Source organism: Hemitrygon akajei, chromosome 1 (assembly GCF_048418815.1).
Source record: "Hemitrygon akajei chromosome 1, sHemAka1.3, whole genome shotgun sequence".
Classification (NCBI taxonomy): Eukaryota; Metazoa; Chordata; class Chondrichthyes; order Myliobatiformes; family Dasyatidae; genus Hemitrygon; species Hemitrygon akajei.
Genome location: NC_133124.1, coordinates 185,390,323 through 185,404,425, shown reverse-complemented (window position 1 = coordinate 185,404,425; position 14,103 = coordinate 185,390,323). Strand labels below are relative to the sequence as shown.

The 14,103-nt window shown below is 53.8% G+C and overlaps 1 protein-coding gene across 20 annotated transcripts in view; it reads left to right on the top strand.

Annotated features, from left to right (window-relative positions):
- The window catches only part of grik5 (glutamate receptor, ionotropic, kainate 5), a 266,133-nt gene extending 252,030 nt beyond the window's left edge, over window positions 1-14,103 (top strand). For all 20 annotated transcript variants that reach the window (XM_073056128.1, XM_073056149.1, XM_073056213.1 and 17 more), the window contains 4 exons: window positions 5,834-6,059; window positions 6,353-6,481; window positions 9,644-9,765; window positions 12,506-14,103. In XM_073056128.1, the coding sequence (XP_072912229.1) occupies window positions 5,834-6,059; window positions 6,353-6,481; window positions 9,644-9,765; window positions 12,506-12,886 (858 nt within the window). In that variant the 3' untranslated portion in view covers window positions 12,887-14,103. The remainder of the gene's footprint in view (window positions 1-5,833; window positions 6,060-6,352; window positions 6,482-9,643; window positions 9,766-12,505) is intronic.

The following is a 14,103-nucleotide window of genomic DNA, read 5'->3' as shown; positions in this document are numbered from 1 at the left end:
GAGCTTTGGTGTGCCACTGCACCTTGGCAGTTTGGCAGTGCATTCACGTTTTGGCCCATTCACTGACCTGCTTGCGGAGTCCGTGCCAAACGAACCTGTTGGAGACCATCCGGACGGTTGTCCTGATGGAGGGGTGCGCTAAGTTGTGAATGGAGTTGAAAACGCGCCGCCGCCAGGCTGCCGGGACGACGGGGCGGGGTTGGCCGGTGGTGACGTCACAGAGTAGGGTCCTCTCACCTGGGCCTACGGGGAGATCCTGGAGCTGCAAACCGGAGACTGCGGTTCAGTAACTTGGGATCTCCTCGTCTGCCTGCTGCGCCTCCGCCAATGCTTCATAGTCTACCCCTTGGGACAGGGCTTGAATGGTAGGGCGAGAGAGAGCGTCCGCCACGACATTGTCCTTTCCCGAGACATGCCGGATATCCGTCGTGTATTCAGAGATGTAGGACAGATGTCACTGCTGGCGGGACGACCAGGGATCGGACACCTTTGTGAACGCAAAGGTAAGCGGTTTGTGGTCCGTGAACGTGGTGAAGGGCCTACCTTCCAAGAAGTACCTGAAATGCCGGATTGCCAGGTATAGTGCCAACAGTTCCCAGTTGAAAGCACTGTATTTGAGCTCGGGTGGTCGCAGGTGTTTGCTGAAAAACGCCAGGGGTTGCCAGCGACCCTCGATGAGTTGTTCCAGCACCCCACCTACTGCTGTGTTAGATGCGTCCACTGTGAGGGCGGTAGGGACGTCCATTCTGGGGTGCATTAGCATCGCGGAGTTTGCCAAGGCTTCTTTCGTTTTAATGAAAGCGGTGGCGGACTCCTGGTCCCAGGTAATGTCCTTGCCCTTACCCGACATCAGGGCGAACAGGGGGCGCATGATTCGGGCAGCTGAAGGGAGGAAGCGGTGGTAGAAGTTTACCATACCCATGAATTCCTGAAGGCCTTTGATTGTGTTGGGTCAGGGGAAATGGCAGACTGCGTCTACCTTAGCAGGCAGAGGGGTTGCCCCGTCTTTAGTAATCCTGTGGCCCAGGAAGTCGATGGTGTCGAGCCCGAACTGGCATTTGGCCGGGTTGATTGTCAGGCCGTATTCACTCAGTCAGGCGTAGAGTTGACGGAGGTGGGACAGATGCTCCTGACGACTGCTGCTGGCTATGAGGATGTCATCCAAATAGATGAGAGCGAAGTCCAGGTCGCGTCCCACCGTGTCCATTAACCGCTGAAACGTCTGTGCGGCATTCTTTAGGCCGAACGGCATGTGGAGGAACTCGAAAAGGCCGAAAGGGGTGATGAGTGCCGTTTTGGGGACGTCGTCCGGATGTATCGGGATTTGATGGTATCCCCGGACGAGGTCCACCTTGGAGAAGATCCGTGCGCCGTGCAGGTTTGCTGCAAAATCCTGTATGTGCGGCACAGGGTAGCGGTCCGGTGTTGTAGCCTCGTTCAGCCTGCGGTAGTCGACACATGGTCTCCAGCCCCCTGATGCTTTGGGCACCATGTGCAGGGGGGAGGCCCATGGGCTGTCGGACCGCCGTATGATCCCCAATTCCTCCATCCTCTTGAACTCCTCCTTTGCCAGTCGGAGCTTGTCCGGGGGAAGCCGCCGAGCACGGGCGTGGAGGGGTGGTCCCTGTGTCGGGATGTGGTGCTGTACACCGTGTCTGGGCATGGCTGCCGTGAACTGCGGTACCAGAACCGATGGGAAATCCGCCAGGACTCTGGTGAAGTCGTTGTCAGACAGGGTGATGGAGTCTAGGTGTGGGGCTGGCAACTGGGCTTCACCCAGGGAGAATGTTTGAAAGGTCTCGGCGTGGACCAGTCTCTTCCTTGGCAGGTCGACCAGTAGGCTGTGAGCCCGCAAAAAATCCGCGCCCAGGAGCAGTTGGGCTACGGCGGCCAGTGTGAAGTCCCACGTGAACTGGCTGGAGCCAAACTGTAGCCGCACCGTACGGGTGCCGTAGGTCCTTACTGTGCTGCCGTTCGTGGCCCTCAGGGTGGGACCCGGTGCCCTGTTGCGGGTGTCGTAACTCGTCGGAGGTAAGACGCTGATCTCGGCTCTGGTGTTGACCAAAAAGTGGCGTCCCGACCGTTTGTCCCACACATACAGGAGGCTATCCCGATGGCCAGCCGCCGTAGCCATCACGGCCGCTGGGCTTGGCGTTTCCCGGGAACTTGCAGGGCGGGCTACAGCGGCGGGCTTCTGCGCCCCACCGCTGGTGGTAGAAGCACCATTGTTCATTGGTCTCCTCACCCCTCCCTCTGGGGTTAGTGGGCTCTGCTGCTGGGCCTGGTCTGGTCTGCTGCTGGGAGCGTGGCCTGGTGATCTGTGTGACGGACGCCCCACTCTCCTTCTTGGCTTTCCACAGCAAGTCCGCCTGGGCTGCCACCTTCCGGGGGTCACTGAAATCCGCGTCGGACAGCAGCAGGCGTATATCCTCGGGCAGCTGCTCCAGGAATGCCTGCTCAAACATGAGGCAGGGCTTGTGTCCTCCGGCCAGGGACAGCATCTCGTTCATCAAAGCCGACGGTGGCCTGTCCCCCAAACCATCCAGGCGCATTAAGCAGGCTGCTGGCTCGCGCCGTGAGAGTCCGAAAGTCCTTATGAGCAAGGCTTTGAATTCTGTGTATTTGCCGTCCGCTGGGGGAGACTATATGAACTCCTCAACCTGGGCCGCTGTTTCCTGGTCGAGGGAGCTCACCACGTAGTAGTAACGTGTGTCCTCCGAGGTTATCTGCCGAATGTGGAATTGGGCTTCTGCTTGCTGGAACCATAGGTGAGGTCGCAGCGTCCAGAAGCTTGGCAGTTTTAACAAAACTACATGAACAGATGCGGCGTCGTTCATCATCGGCTCAAATATCGTTTGGGCCGTCGGGATCACCAATTGTAGCGGTGTGCTACACGCAGCGCTGAAATAACGACACGTAGTCGATGAGCTGCAGTTGCAAAAAAGATTTATTCGAACTTCATGGCCTCGCTTTAAAGCCTTCCTGATCCCGCCCTCCCCGGGTGGGAATGCTATAGGGGGCGCGTATTCACAGTCCCGTCCCGCGCGCGGGCTTTTCCCCTTGCTGGTGAAGCAGACTTGGCGCCCTTTTTGCGACCGGCCTCAATGCCAGCGCGCGCCGCTTTGTGAGCCGGTTCGAGTGCGCTGGGAAATGGGTCACCGCACATTACCCTTATTATGTGTCCTTTCCAATTCCCTTTGCAATCTCAACCCCACATCTTGCCTACTATTTGGAGGCCTATATATAATTCCTAAAATGGCTTTTTTGCCCTTGCAGTTTCTTAACTCCACCGACAAAGATTTGACATTGTCTGACCCTATTTCACCTCTTTCTTGAGGTGTAATTCCATCTCTCAGCAATAGAGCCACACCACTGCCTTTGCCTTCCTGCCTATCCTTTTGATATAAAATATAGCCTTTGATGTTAAGCTCCCAACTACGGCCTTCTTTCAGCCATGACTCAGTGATACCACAACATTATACCGATCAACCTTTAATTGTGCTACGAGTTCATCCACCTTATTCCGAATGCTACGTGCATTAAAATATAGCACCTTCAATCCTGCATTCTTTGCCCTTATGAATTTTGCCCTTGTGGTACAACTTAACTCTTTGCTCGGTCTGCTGTACCTAATCATTGGCTTGTCCTTTTTTACATTCATGTTCCATATTAGATCACTACTTGTAAACCTGCTGGCTCAGCCTCAGCTCTGTCATTCTGGTTCCCATCATCTGCCATATCAGTTTAACTCACTCCCACCCAGCTAGTCCCAGTTTTCAATGTGTGGCCCATATCCCACCAAGTTCCTCCCATCTATGTACCTTTACAAGTGTTTCTTAAATAATACTGTGGTATCTGCCTCCTCTACATCCTCTGGCGGCTCACTCCATATAGCCACCACCCTCCAAATGAAAAGGTTGCCCTTCCAGTATATTTTAAATTTAATTGGGGAATGTTTTCATTAAACAGTGGTGGGTATATGGATTGAGCTGTCTTTAACATTAACATTTAAAAGTTACTTGAATATGGACCAAACATCGGCAGAAGAGACTAGCGTAGATGGTGATGTTGGTCAGCATGGATCAGTTGGGCCGAAGGGCCTGTTTCTCTGCTCTATGGCTCTCTGTAGCGATGATGCTGGCTGAGAAAGGTGGGGAATGCTGGTTATTGATCACAGGAGGTGTAGGTAAAGGACAGAGGAGACAGGAAGCCAAAATTTCAGAGCTGGAAATCTGGAATAAATTCACAGAATCAGAGAGCAAAGCTTTAGTAGTAAGAGGTTCATCAGGAATCTGAGGGCTTGGAGGAAAGTTTCTCCACCAGAGGGTGGCTAGAATCTGGAATGAATTAACTGAGCAGGCGGTGGAAGCCGAGACTGGACGAGCGCTGGAATCGCCAGGGCAGAGGAGGCACCAGCGTGACAGAGGCTGAGCGGAGACCTGACTGAGAAGTTTCTAAAGTTATGAGAGGTTTCGGACTGGCAGAATCCATTAACACATGAGATTCTGCAGATGCTGGAAATCCAGACCAGGGTGAAAATGTCAAGTACTGGAGGGTATAGATTTAAGGTGGGAGGTGTAAAGTCAAAACGAGAATTAGGTGGCAAGGGAGAGTGGTAGGTGCCACGGGTTGCGGTAGAAGCAGATACAATTTTAATGTTTAAGAGACATTTAGAGAAACGAGTAAACAGGCAAGGAATGGAGGGATATAGGACTTGTGTACACAGAAGAGATTAGTTTAAATTGGTATCATGGGATCAGAGGCTGTGCTGTTCTGTGTTCAGTGTTCTTAAGGCTAAGGATCAAGAACTGGTAACTGGGATCAGTATAGAATTGCTTTGTTATTGTGACATGTACCAAGTTACAGAGAAAAGCTTGCCTTGCATACAGTTCATACAGATCAAATCATTACACAGTGCATTGAGGTTGAACAAGGTAGAACAGTAACAGAATGCAGAATAGAGTGTTACAGCTGCAGAGTTTGTGCAGACAGACAAAAAGGTGCAAGATCATAATAGACTGTGAGATCAAGAGTCCATCTTATCATTCAATAGTCTTTAACAGTGGTGTAGGAGCTGTCCGAGCCTGGGGATACGTGCTGGCAGTGGCGATTAGTATGGAATTGGAATTGGTTTATTGTCACATTATTTTCACTGAAGTAGAGTGAAAAGCCTGTCTTGCATAGTGTTCATACAGATCAACTCATTCCACTGTGCATTGAGCTAGAGTAGCTGAATGCAGAATAAAAAGTGTTGCAATTACAGAAAAAGTGCAGAGTAGGTAAACGATAACATAAAAGATTATGAAGAGGTAGATTGTGAGTCAGCAGGTCACTTTATCATACTAGGGGACCATTCAATAGTCTGGTAATGGCAGGGTAGAAACTGTCCTTGAGCTTGCTGGTATGTGCTTTCAGGCTTTTCTATTTTGTGCATGACGGGAGGGGGGAATCGAGAGACTGCCCGGAGTAAGTGAGGTCTTTGAGTCTGTTGGCTACTTTACCGAGGCAGTGACAGGTGTAGACAGAGTCTACAGAGGGGGATTCCACTGATGCATGACTCACCTGGTTTTAATTCCCTGATTTGTCCCTACTGTCCTTAAAACAAAAGAACAACTTTGGTTATTGTCTCGTCTTCTGGGACCTCGCATGTGGCTGAAGAGGAAACAGAGTTTTTAGTCAAGACCCTAGCAATCTCATCTATTATTTGGGATTGGTGGAATCCTGGGATTTGGGATCTGGGGTGCCCTGAAGTTTGGAAAGTTCTGCAGACTCTGTGAGCAGGGCTTCCCCATGGAGGTATTGACTGGTTTTCCTGTGTCATCACCCTGGCCAGAACTCTCGGTACCAGACGTACCAGCGGATGTGGAACTACATGCACTCGAAGCAGCCCAGCGTCTTTGTGAAGACCACTGAGGAGGGCATCGCGCGTGTCCTCAACTCCAAGTATGCCTTCCTCCTCGAGTCCACCATGAATGAGTACCACCGGAAACGCAACTGTAACCTGACCCAGATTGGGGGACTGCTCGACACCAAGGGCTATGGCATCGGCATGCCACTGGGTGAGTGCAGTTGGGGGGGTGAGAGAGTGGGGGCTGGGAGGTAGGGGGGTTAGGAGTGGAGGTGGGGAAGGTGAAGGAGGTGGTGTAAGTGGGGAAAGTGGAGGAGTGGAAGAGGCGGAGGTTTGGGACGGAGGTGAGAATGGCAGGGTATGAGGAAGGGGAGGTAGAGGAGCTGGAGGAGTGGGGGTGGATGTGGGGGAAGTGATGCTTTTAAATCAGGTTGGGGTGGTGTGTGGTGCATGTGGGGGTGTTGGAGTCAGCAGGGTGTGACCCTTTACTCTTGTCTTCACTAGGGTCGCCGTTCAGGGATGAGATCACCCTGGCCATTCTCCAGCTGCAGGAGAATAACCGGCTGGAGATTCTGAAGAGGAAGTGGTGGGAGGGGGGCAAGTGTCCCAAGGAGGAGGACCACCGGGCCAAAGGTGAGATCCCTGGCGTCTGTCCAATCCACAGATCAGAGACTTGTTTCCACTTCACCCGGATCAGGACCTCATCCCCCACCCAGATCAGAACCTCATTCCCACCCGGATCAGGACCACATCCCCCACCCAGATCAGAACCTCATTCCCACCCGGATCAGAACCTCATCCCCTACCCAGATCAGGACCTCATTCCCACCCGGATCAGGACCTCATCCCCCACCCAGATCAGGACCTCATCCCCCACCCAGATCAGAACCTCATTCCCACCCGGATCAGGACCTCATCCCCTACCCAGATCAGGACCTCATTCCCACCCGGATCAGAACCTCATCCCCCACCCAGATCAGGACCTCATCCCCCACCCAGATCAGAACCTCATTCCCACCCAGATCAGAACCTCATCCCCACCCAGATCAGGACCTCATCCCCCACCCAGATCAGGACCTCATTCCCACTCAGATCAGAACCTCATCCCCCACCCGGATCAGGACCTCATCCCCCACCCAGATCAGAACCTCATTCCCACCCGGATCAGGACCTCATCCCCTACCCAGATCAGGACCTCATTCCCACCCGGATCAGGACCTCATCCCCCACCCAGATCAGGACCTCATCCCCCACCCAGATCAGAACCTCATTCCCACCCGGATCAGGACCTCATCCCCTACCCAGATCAGGACCTCATTCCCACCCGGATCAGAACCTCATCCCCCACCCAGATCAGAACCTCATTCCCACCCAGATCAGAACCTCATCCCCACCCAGATCAGGACCTCATCCCCCACCCAGATCAGAACCTCATTCCCACCCAGATCAGGACCTCATCCCCCACCCAGATCAGGACCTCATTCCCACCCGGATCAGGACCTCATCCCCCAGCCAGATCAGAACCTCATCCCCCACCCGGATCAGGACCTCATTCCCACCCGGATCAGGACCTCATCCCCCACCCAGATCAGGACCTCATCCCCTCCCAGATCAGGACCTCATTCCCACCCGCATCAGGACCTCATCCCCCACCCAGATCAGGACCTCATCCCCTCCCAGATCAGGACCTCATCCCCCACCCAGATCAGAACCTCATTCCCACCCAGATCAGGACCTCATCCCCCACCCAGATCAGAACCTCATTCCCACCCGGATCAGGACCTCATCCCCTACCCAGATCAGGACCTCATTCCCACCCGGATCAGAACCTCATCCCCCACCCAGATCAGAACCTCATTCCCACCCAGATCAGAACCTCATCCCCACCCAGATCAGGACCTCATCCCCCACCCAGATCAGGACCTCATTCCCACTCAGATCAGAACCTCATCCCCCACCCGGATCAGAACCTCATCCCCCACCCAGATCAGAACCTCATTCCCACCCAGATCAGGACCTCATCCCCCACCCAGATCAGGACCTCATTCCCACCCGGATCAGGACCTCATCCCCCAGCCAGATCAGAACCTCATCCCCCACCCGGATCAGGACCTCATTCCCACCCGGATCAGGACCTCATCCCCCACCCAGATCAGGACCTCATCCCCTCCCAGATCAGGACCTCATTCCCACCCGCATCAGGACCTCATCCCCCACCCAGATCAGGACCTCATCCCCTCCCAGATCAGGACCTCATCCCCCACCCAGATCAGAACCTCATTCCCACCCAGATCAGGACCTCATCCCCCACCCAGATCAGAACCTCATTCCCACCCGGATCAGGACCTCATCCCCTACCCAGATCAGAACCTCATCCCCACCCAGATCAGGACCTCATTCCCACCCGGATCAGGACCTCATCCCCCACCCAGATCAGAACCTCATTCCCACCCAGATCAGAACCTCATCCCCACCCAGATCAGGACCTCATCCCCTACCCAGATCAGAACCTCATCCCCCACCCGGATCAGGACCTCATCCCCCACCCAGATCAGAACCTCATTCCCACCCGGATCAGGACCTCATCCCCCACCCAGATCAGGACCTCATCCCCCACCCAGATCAGGACCTCATCCCCTACCCAGATCAGGACCTCATCCCCACCCAGATCAGGACCTCATCCCTCACCCAGATCAGGACCTCATCCCCTCCCAGATCAGGACCTCATCCCCCACCCAGATCAGAACCTCATTCCCACCCGGATCAGGACCTCATCCCCCACCCAGATCAGGACCTCATCCCCCACCCAGATCAGGACCTCATTCCCCACCCAGATCAGGACCTCATCCCTCACCCAGATCAGGACCTCATCCCCCACCCAGATCAGAACCTCATCCCCCCCCAGATCAGGACCTCATCCCCCACCCAGATCAGAACCTCATCCCCCACCCAGATCAGGACCTCATCCCCCACCCGGATCAGAACCTCATTCCCACCCTCATCTCAGAACCAACCCCCCTCACCCGTTCCGAACCCCTACCCACAACTCCCGATCCTGACCATCCATTCTTAGCCTTTCTCCCTGCAGACTACTCTTACCCTATCTCCCATAAGGCCTCTCCTTCCCTCTCCCCCATCCTAAGCTTCTACCCCATTCCCCCAGTAACATCGTCCCCACCCCTCGAGGTCTCTACCAGTCTCCCAATCCCATTGCAAACCATCCACACCCGTCTCCTCCCCAGTTTCTCCCACCTCAAATTTCATCCCCTCTACCTCCATCTCCCCTTCTCTCTCTCTCATTGTCTCCCCCAGTTTCTCTCTTTCTATCTCTCTGTTCCTTTTGCCCCCAGTCTCCATCTCTTCCCCTCTCCCCTATTCTCTGCTCCTCTTTACAGTTCCTCTCCCTTTTAGTCTCTCCCCATCTCTCCCTGGTCTCCTTCCCTCTCCCCTTCAAGATTCACACTATCTCTTTCACACTCTTCCCCCTCCCCTACTGTCTCTGCTCACAATCTCTCCACCCCACTCTCCCCCTCACTGACCCTTCCGCACAATCTCCCCCACACACTCTCTCAGTCTTTCCACTCTCTCCTCCTCATCTCCCCAATCCTTCCCCACAATCTCCCCCTCTCCTCCCAGTCTCCCCCCCACCTCTCTCTCCCCAGTTACTCCTACCTTCCCCCAGCAGTGTGTCCCTGACTCTCCCCCTGCTTTTCTCCCCTAGTTCCTGTCCCTTCTTCCTTGGTCTGTTGTCCCTACCCACTCTGACACCGTTCTCTCTGCCCCCACCCCTCCCAGGTCTGGGAATGGAGAATATCGGTGGCATCTTCGTGGTGCTGATCTGCGGTTTGATCATTGCCGTCTTTGTGGCCGTCATGGAGTTCGTGTGGACCACCCGCCGCTCTGCAGAGTCTGAGGAGGTATGGTGGTTGGGGGGGAAGGGACAGGGCTTTGAGGCTTGATGATGGGTTGTGAGGGTAAAGGAGGGGGCTGAGTGCAAGGACGATGGGAGGTTGAGGGGTGGGGAGGTCACAGAGCCTGATGGATAAGGGTGAGGGAATAGGGAGGGGTAGTGTGTGAGGAGGTGTGTGGGGTGGGGAGTGAGAGGTGGGGAACGGTCAGGGCAGCGATTCCTCAGTCAGTGGGCTGTGCTTCCCCCTCCAATACCCTCCAGGTAATGGGGAAAAGAGAGAGGGGCTGGATAGGCTACTATGGACTGGACAGTAGTGTCTCCCCCACATCTGGGATCAGTGAGTGACCTGCCTCTGCTGGGGTCAGTGACACAAAGTCACACAGCATGGGAACAGGCGCTTCAGCCAACCTGACCCAGATTCCCATCTTACCTGGACCTGTTTGCCTGTGTTTGTTTGACCACTCTCTGGGTGAAAATGTTACCCCTCAGGTTCCTATTAAATCTCTCCCTTCTCTAAACCTTTGCCCTGTAACATGATTCCCCATCCCTGGGAAAAGGACTATGCACAGCAACCCTGTCTCTGCTCCCCATGACTTGAGATCACCACTCATTCTACTACATTCCAGGGAAGAAGTCCCAACCTGCTTAACTTCCCTCCATAACTCAGTCTCTTGAGTGTCAGTAACATCCTTGTAAATCTCTTCTGCAAACACTTTTTCCAACTTTATGGCATCTTTCTTATAGCAGAGTGACCAAAACTGAACACAGTATTCCAAATATGGTCTCACCAACGCCTTGTACAACTGCAACAGGACCTCTGAAATGCTATACTCAGTGTCCTGCCTAATAAAGACCAGAACACCAAAATCTTTCTACACCACCCTGTGACTTGTGACCCACTTTCAGGAACCATGTACTTGAACTCCTGGGTCCCTCAGTTCTACAACATTCTCCAGGGCTCCACTGTTCAGTGTGCAAGTCCTCTCCTCATTATGGCTTCCTCAAAATGAAACATCTTGCACTTACCCAAATTAAACTCTATTTGCCATTCCTTGGCCCACTTCCCCTATTGATCAAGATCCCTCACAGCCATCTGCACTGTCAATGATGTCACCTATTTTAGTGTTAACTAAAAATATACTAACTATGCAAGGTATATTCTCATTGATATAGATGACAAATAGTAATAGTCCCAGCATTGAACCTGGGGAACAACTCAGACCATAATAGGCATCTGTCAATCCCAGGGGACCATGGGTCTGTGCCTCTGGTGGACTGTGTCCTCTCCAGGGTGCAAGCCTGGGCAGGAAGATTTGAAGAACTGGCTGTTGCCCTTGCAGTGGTTTCCCCCTTTCCACGTCACTGATGTAGTCCACGGGAAGGGCAAACGCTGATACAGCTTGGCACCAGTGTCGTCACAGAGATTGCCAGAGTGAAGTTGTAAACAACATCAAACTACCTCAGGGACCCCCGCTACCGATTTCTTCCCAAAGGTAGTTTGATGTTGCTTTACTCCCGAAGCCTTACCCATGGGTGGGTATGGCCGCAAGGCAGCGGAGGTTTACAATTGAAGTTTTCCTTCTCCTAGGCGGGCTGCCGTCCGAGGCAGATGAGTCCCACCGGCCCAAACACTCAGACCACTGCCAAAGCATCCTCTGTAATCAGCAATGCAACACCCCCTCCTCTCATCCTCCATTCTATCCTGCCTATAGCACCAGTACCCTGGAAGATTTAGCTTCCAGTCCTGACCTTCCCTTGCATATTTCTGTAATAACTGTGATGTGCCAGTCCCACAGAGCTCCTCGGTTCATCCTCTTTACCTGTCAGAACTTTTGTGCTGAAATAAATGCAATTTAATACAAAATGGCTCCCTACCATACTTCTGCCTGTGGTTTACTGACCTTACCACTTCAAATTCCAGCCACAGTACTGTCTGGAACCCAACTTTCTGCCAATATAGTTCAGACCCTGCCTTGTAGTACGGACAAATCTGCTCACAAGGATATTGGTCCTCCTCCAGCTCAGCTATGAACCGTCCCTCTTGTACAGATCACCTCTATCCCGGAAAAAAAACATTACTACAAAAAACCTTAATCTGCGCCTCTTGTACCAACTTCTCAGCCACGCATTCATCTGCCCAATCCTACTCTTATCCTTACTGGCATATGGCACAGGGAGTGATCCAGAGATCACTATCCCGGAGGTCCTGCTTTTTAACTCCTCTTTCCTGAGTCCTGTAGTTAATATGCTAGATCACTTCACCGCCCCCCCCCCCCCCCACTTCCCTCTGTGTCATTTGTACCAATGTGCACCATGACCTCTGGCTGTTCACCTCCCAACGGAGAATGTCCTGCAACCACTCTTCGACCCTAGCACCCGGGTGACCTGGTGACCTCTGCCCTCTGCCCCCAGGAGTCAGAGTGTGTGGGATGGGCGGAGATAGCAATATGTCCACTCTCTCTTCCCTCTCCCTATCCCAGGTGTCAGTGTGTGTGGGGTGAGTGGGTTTGGCAATGTGACCCCTTCACCTATTCTCCCCCTCCCAGGCATCAGTCTGTGTGAGAGATAGATGGGTTTTGATATTGTGACCTCTCTCCCCTTCTTACGAGGAGTCGCTGTGTGTGGGGGTGGGTGAGTTTGACACTATGACCTCTTCCCTCTCCATATCCCAGATGTCAGTGTGTGTGGGAGGGGCGGGTTTGACACTGTGCTCACTCCACTCACCCTTTCTACCCTCCCTATCCCAGGTGTCAGTGTGCCAGGAAATGCTTAGTGAACTGCGACAGGCCGTGTCCTGTAAGAAGACGTCGCGGTCACGGCGGAGGCGCCGTCCGGCCCGGGTGGGGACCTCTGTGTCCCGGCAGATACGGCTGGGCCGTGACCTGCGCCTCAGCAATGGCCGCCTTTACCCGGGGGGAGGAGGCCCTGAGGGGCGGCCGGGGGCAGGGGGCCAGCGGCTGCTAGAAGAGGCCGTCCCCCTGCGGGGCTGCGCCCATGTTCGTGTCTGCCAGGAGTGCCGGCGCATCCAGGGGGCCCGCGGTGCCCGGCCCCCCCGCCTCCCCCCTCCTGTCCAGGAGCCAGCCCCTGCCCGGACTGGGGTTCCTGCTGAGCGCCAAGCCCAGGACTGAAGGACAGAAGGAACAGAGGGTGAGATGTCGTCTGTCAGGGCCCCTACTACTGCTGACAGCCCCAGGATCGTCCTCACCGCAGCTGGGGGTGGCCTGATACAATCCCACCATTAACTTGACCCTTGACTTAACCCTGATCCTTGACCTTACTCTGACTCTTGACTCATTGCTGACCCAACTCCCACTGTTCTCACGACACTTGACTCAACTTAATCCTTCAATTGTCTTTCGACCCTTGACCTAACCATGACCATAGACCCAACTTTGACCATTGACCCAATTCTCACCCTTGACCTCCCTCCAACACTTGACCTTTCTCAGACTCCTGACCTGACCCTTTGACCTTAATTTGGTGCTTGACCTTGAATTAACCTCATCCCTCTATCTTACCCCCATCGACATCATCTCTGACTTTTACTTATCACCAAACCTTGACCTTCACCCATCCTTTGACCCTGCCTTTTACTTTCACCCTAAACCTCCAAGCCTCCACAAAATCCTGACCCTGAACCATGACTCCACACCCCACCCCAGCAGAATCTTGGCCTCAGCCTGACACTGGACTGATCCCTGACCTTTCATCCCAACCCCTGAACCCTCAGCTTCAATCCTTGGACGTTACCCTGCATATACCTCACATCTACCAACAAATTAACCTGATGATGACCTTGTGAGCCCAGATGTCAAACCTCTGACCTTCAACCCTGGCCAATCTACCAGCTTCAACTCATCTCAACCATTACCTCACCCAAATCCCCTTCCCTCCATCAACCAACAACTCCTCAATGCCCTGTCGTCACCCCCCTCCACGGTGGCTGTGGGAAGATGGAAGCCCCTCGCCCACATCTCTCCAAGCAGCCGGACAAGAGCAAGAAAGGCGAGTGGGAAGAGGAGGACGATGGCTTGGACGAGGGAAGGAGGCATCTGCAGCGATGGGGTCAGCTCTTCTACAGCCCCTCTTCTTTGGGGTGATGGGGACCCACTACCCCACAAGCGTGACCAACTGCGTGTGTGAGGACTTGCTCACCCAGCGGTGGACTGTTGCCCGAGCTATGGCCGGGCCGAGTCTGGAGATAACTTGGCACAGCCAAGCGTTCTTTTTGACCTTTTTTTGCTACTTTCTATGTATAGTTACCAAAAAAAACAGAATAGCAACTGAAAAGTGGCGAGGAGCCGTGTGCTAATTGGAATACAATAAAGGACTCTCCTATGCATTG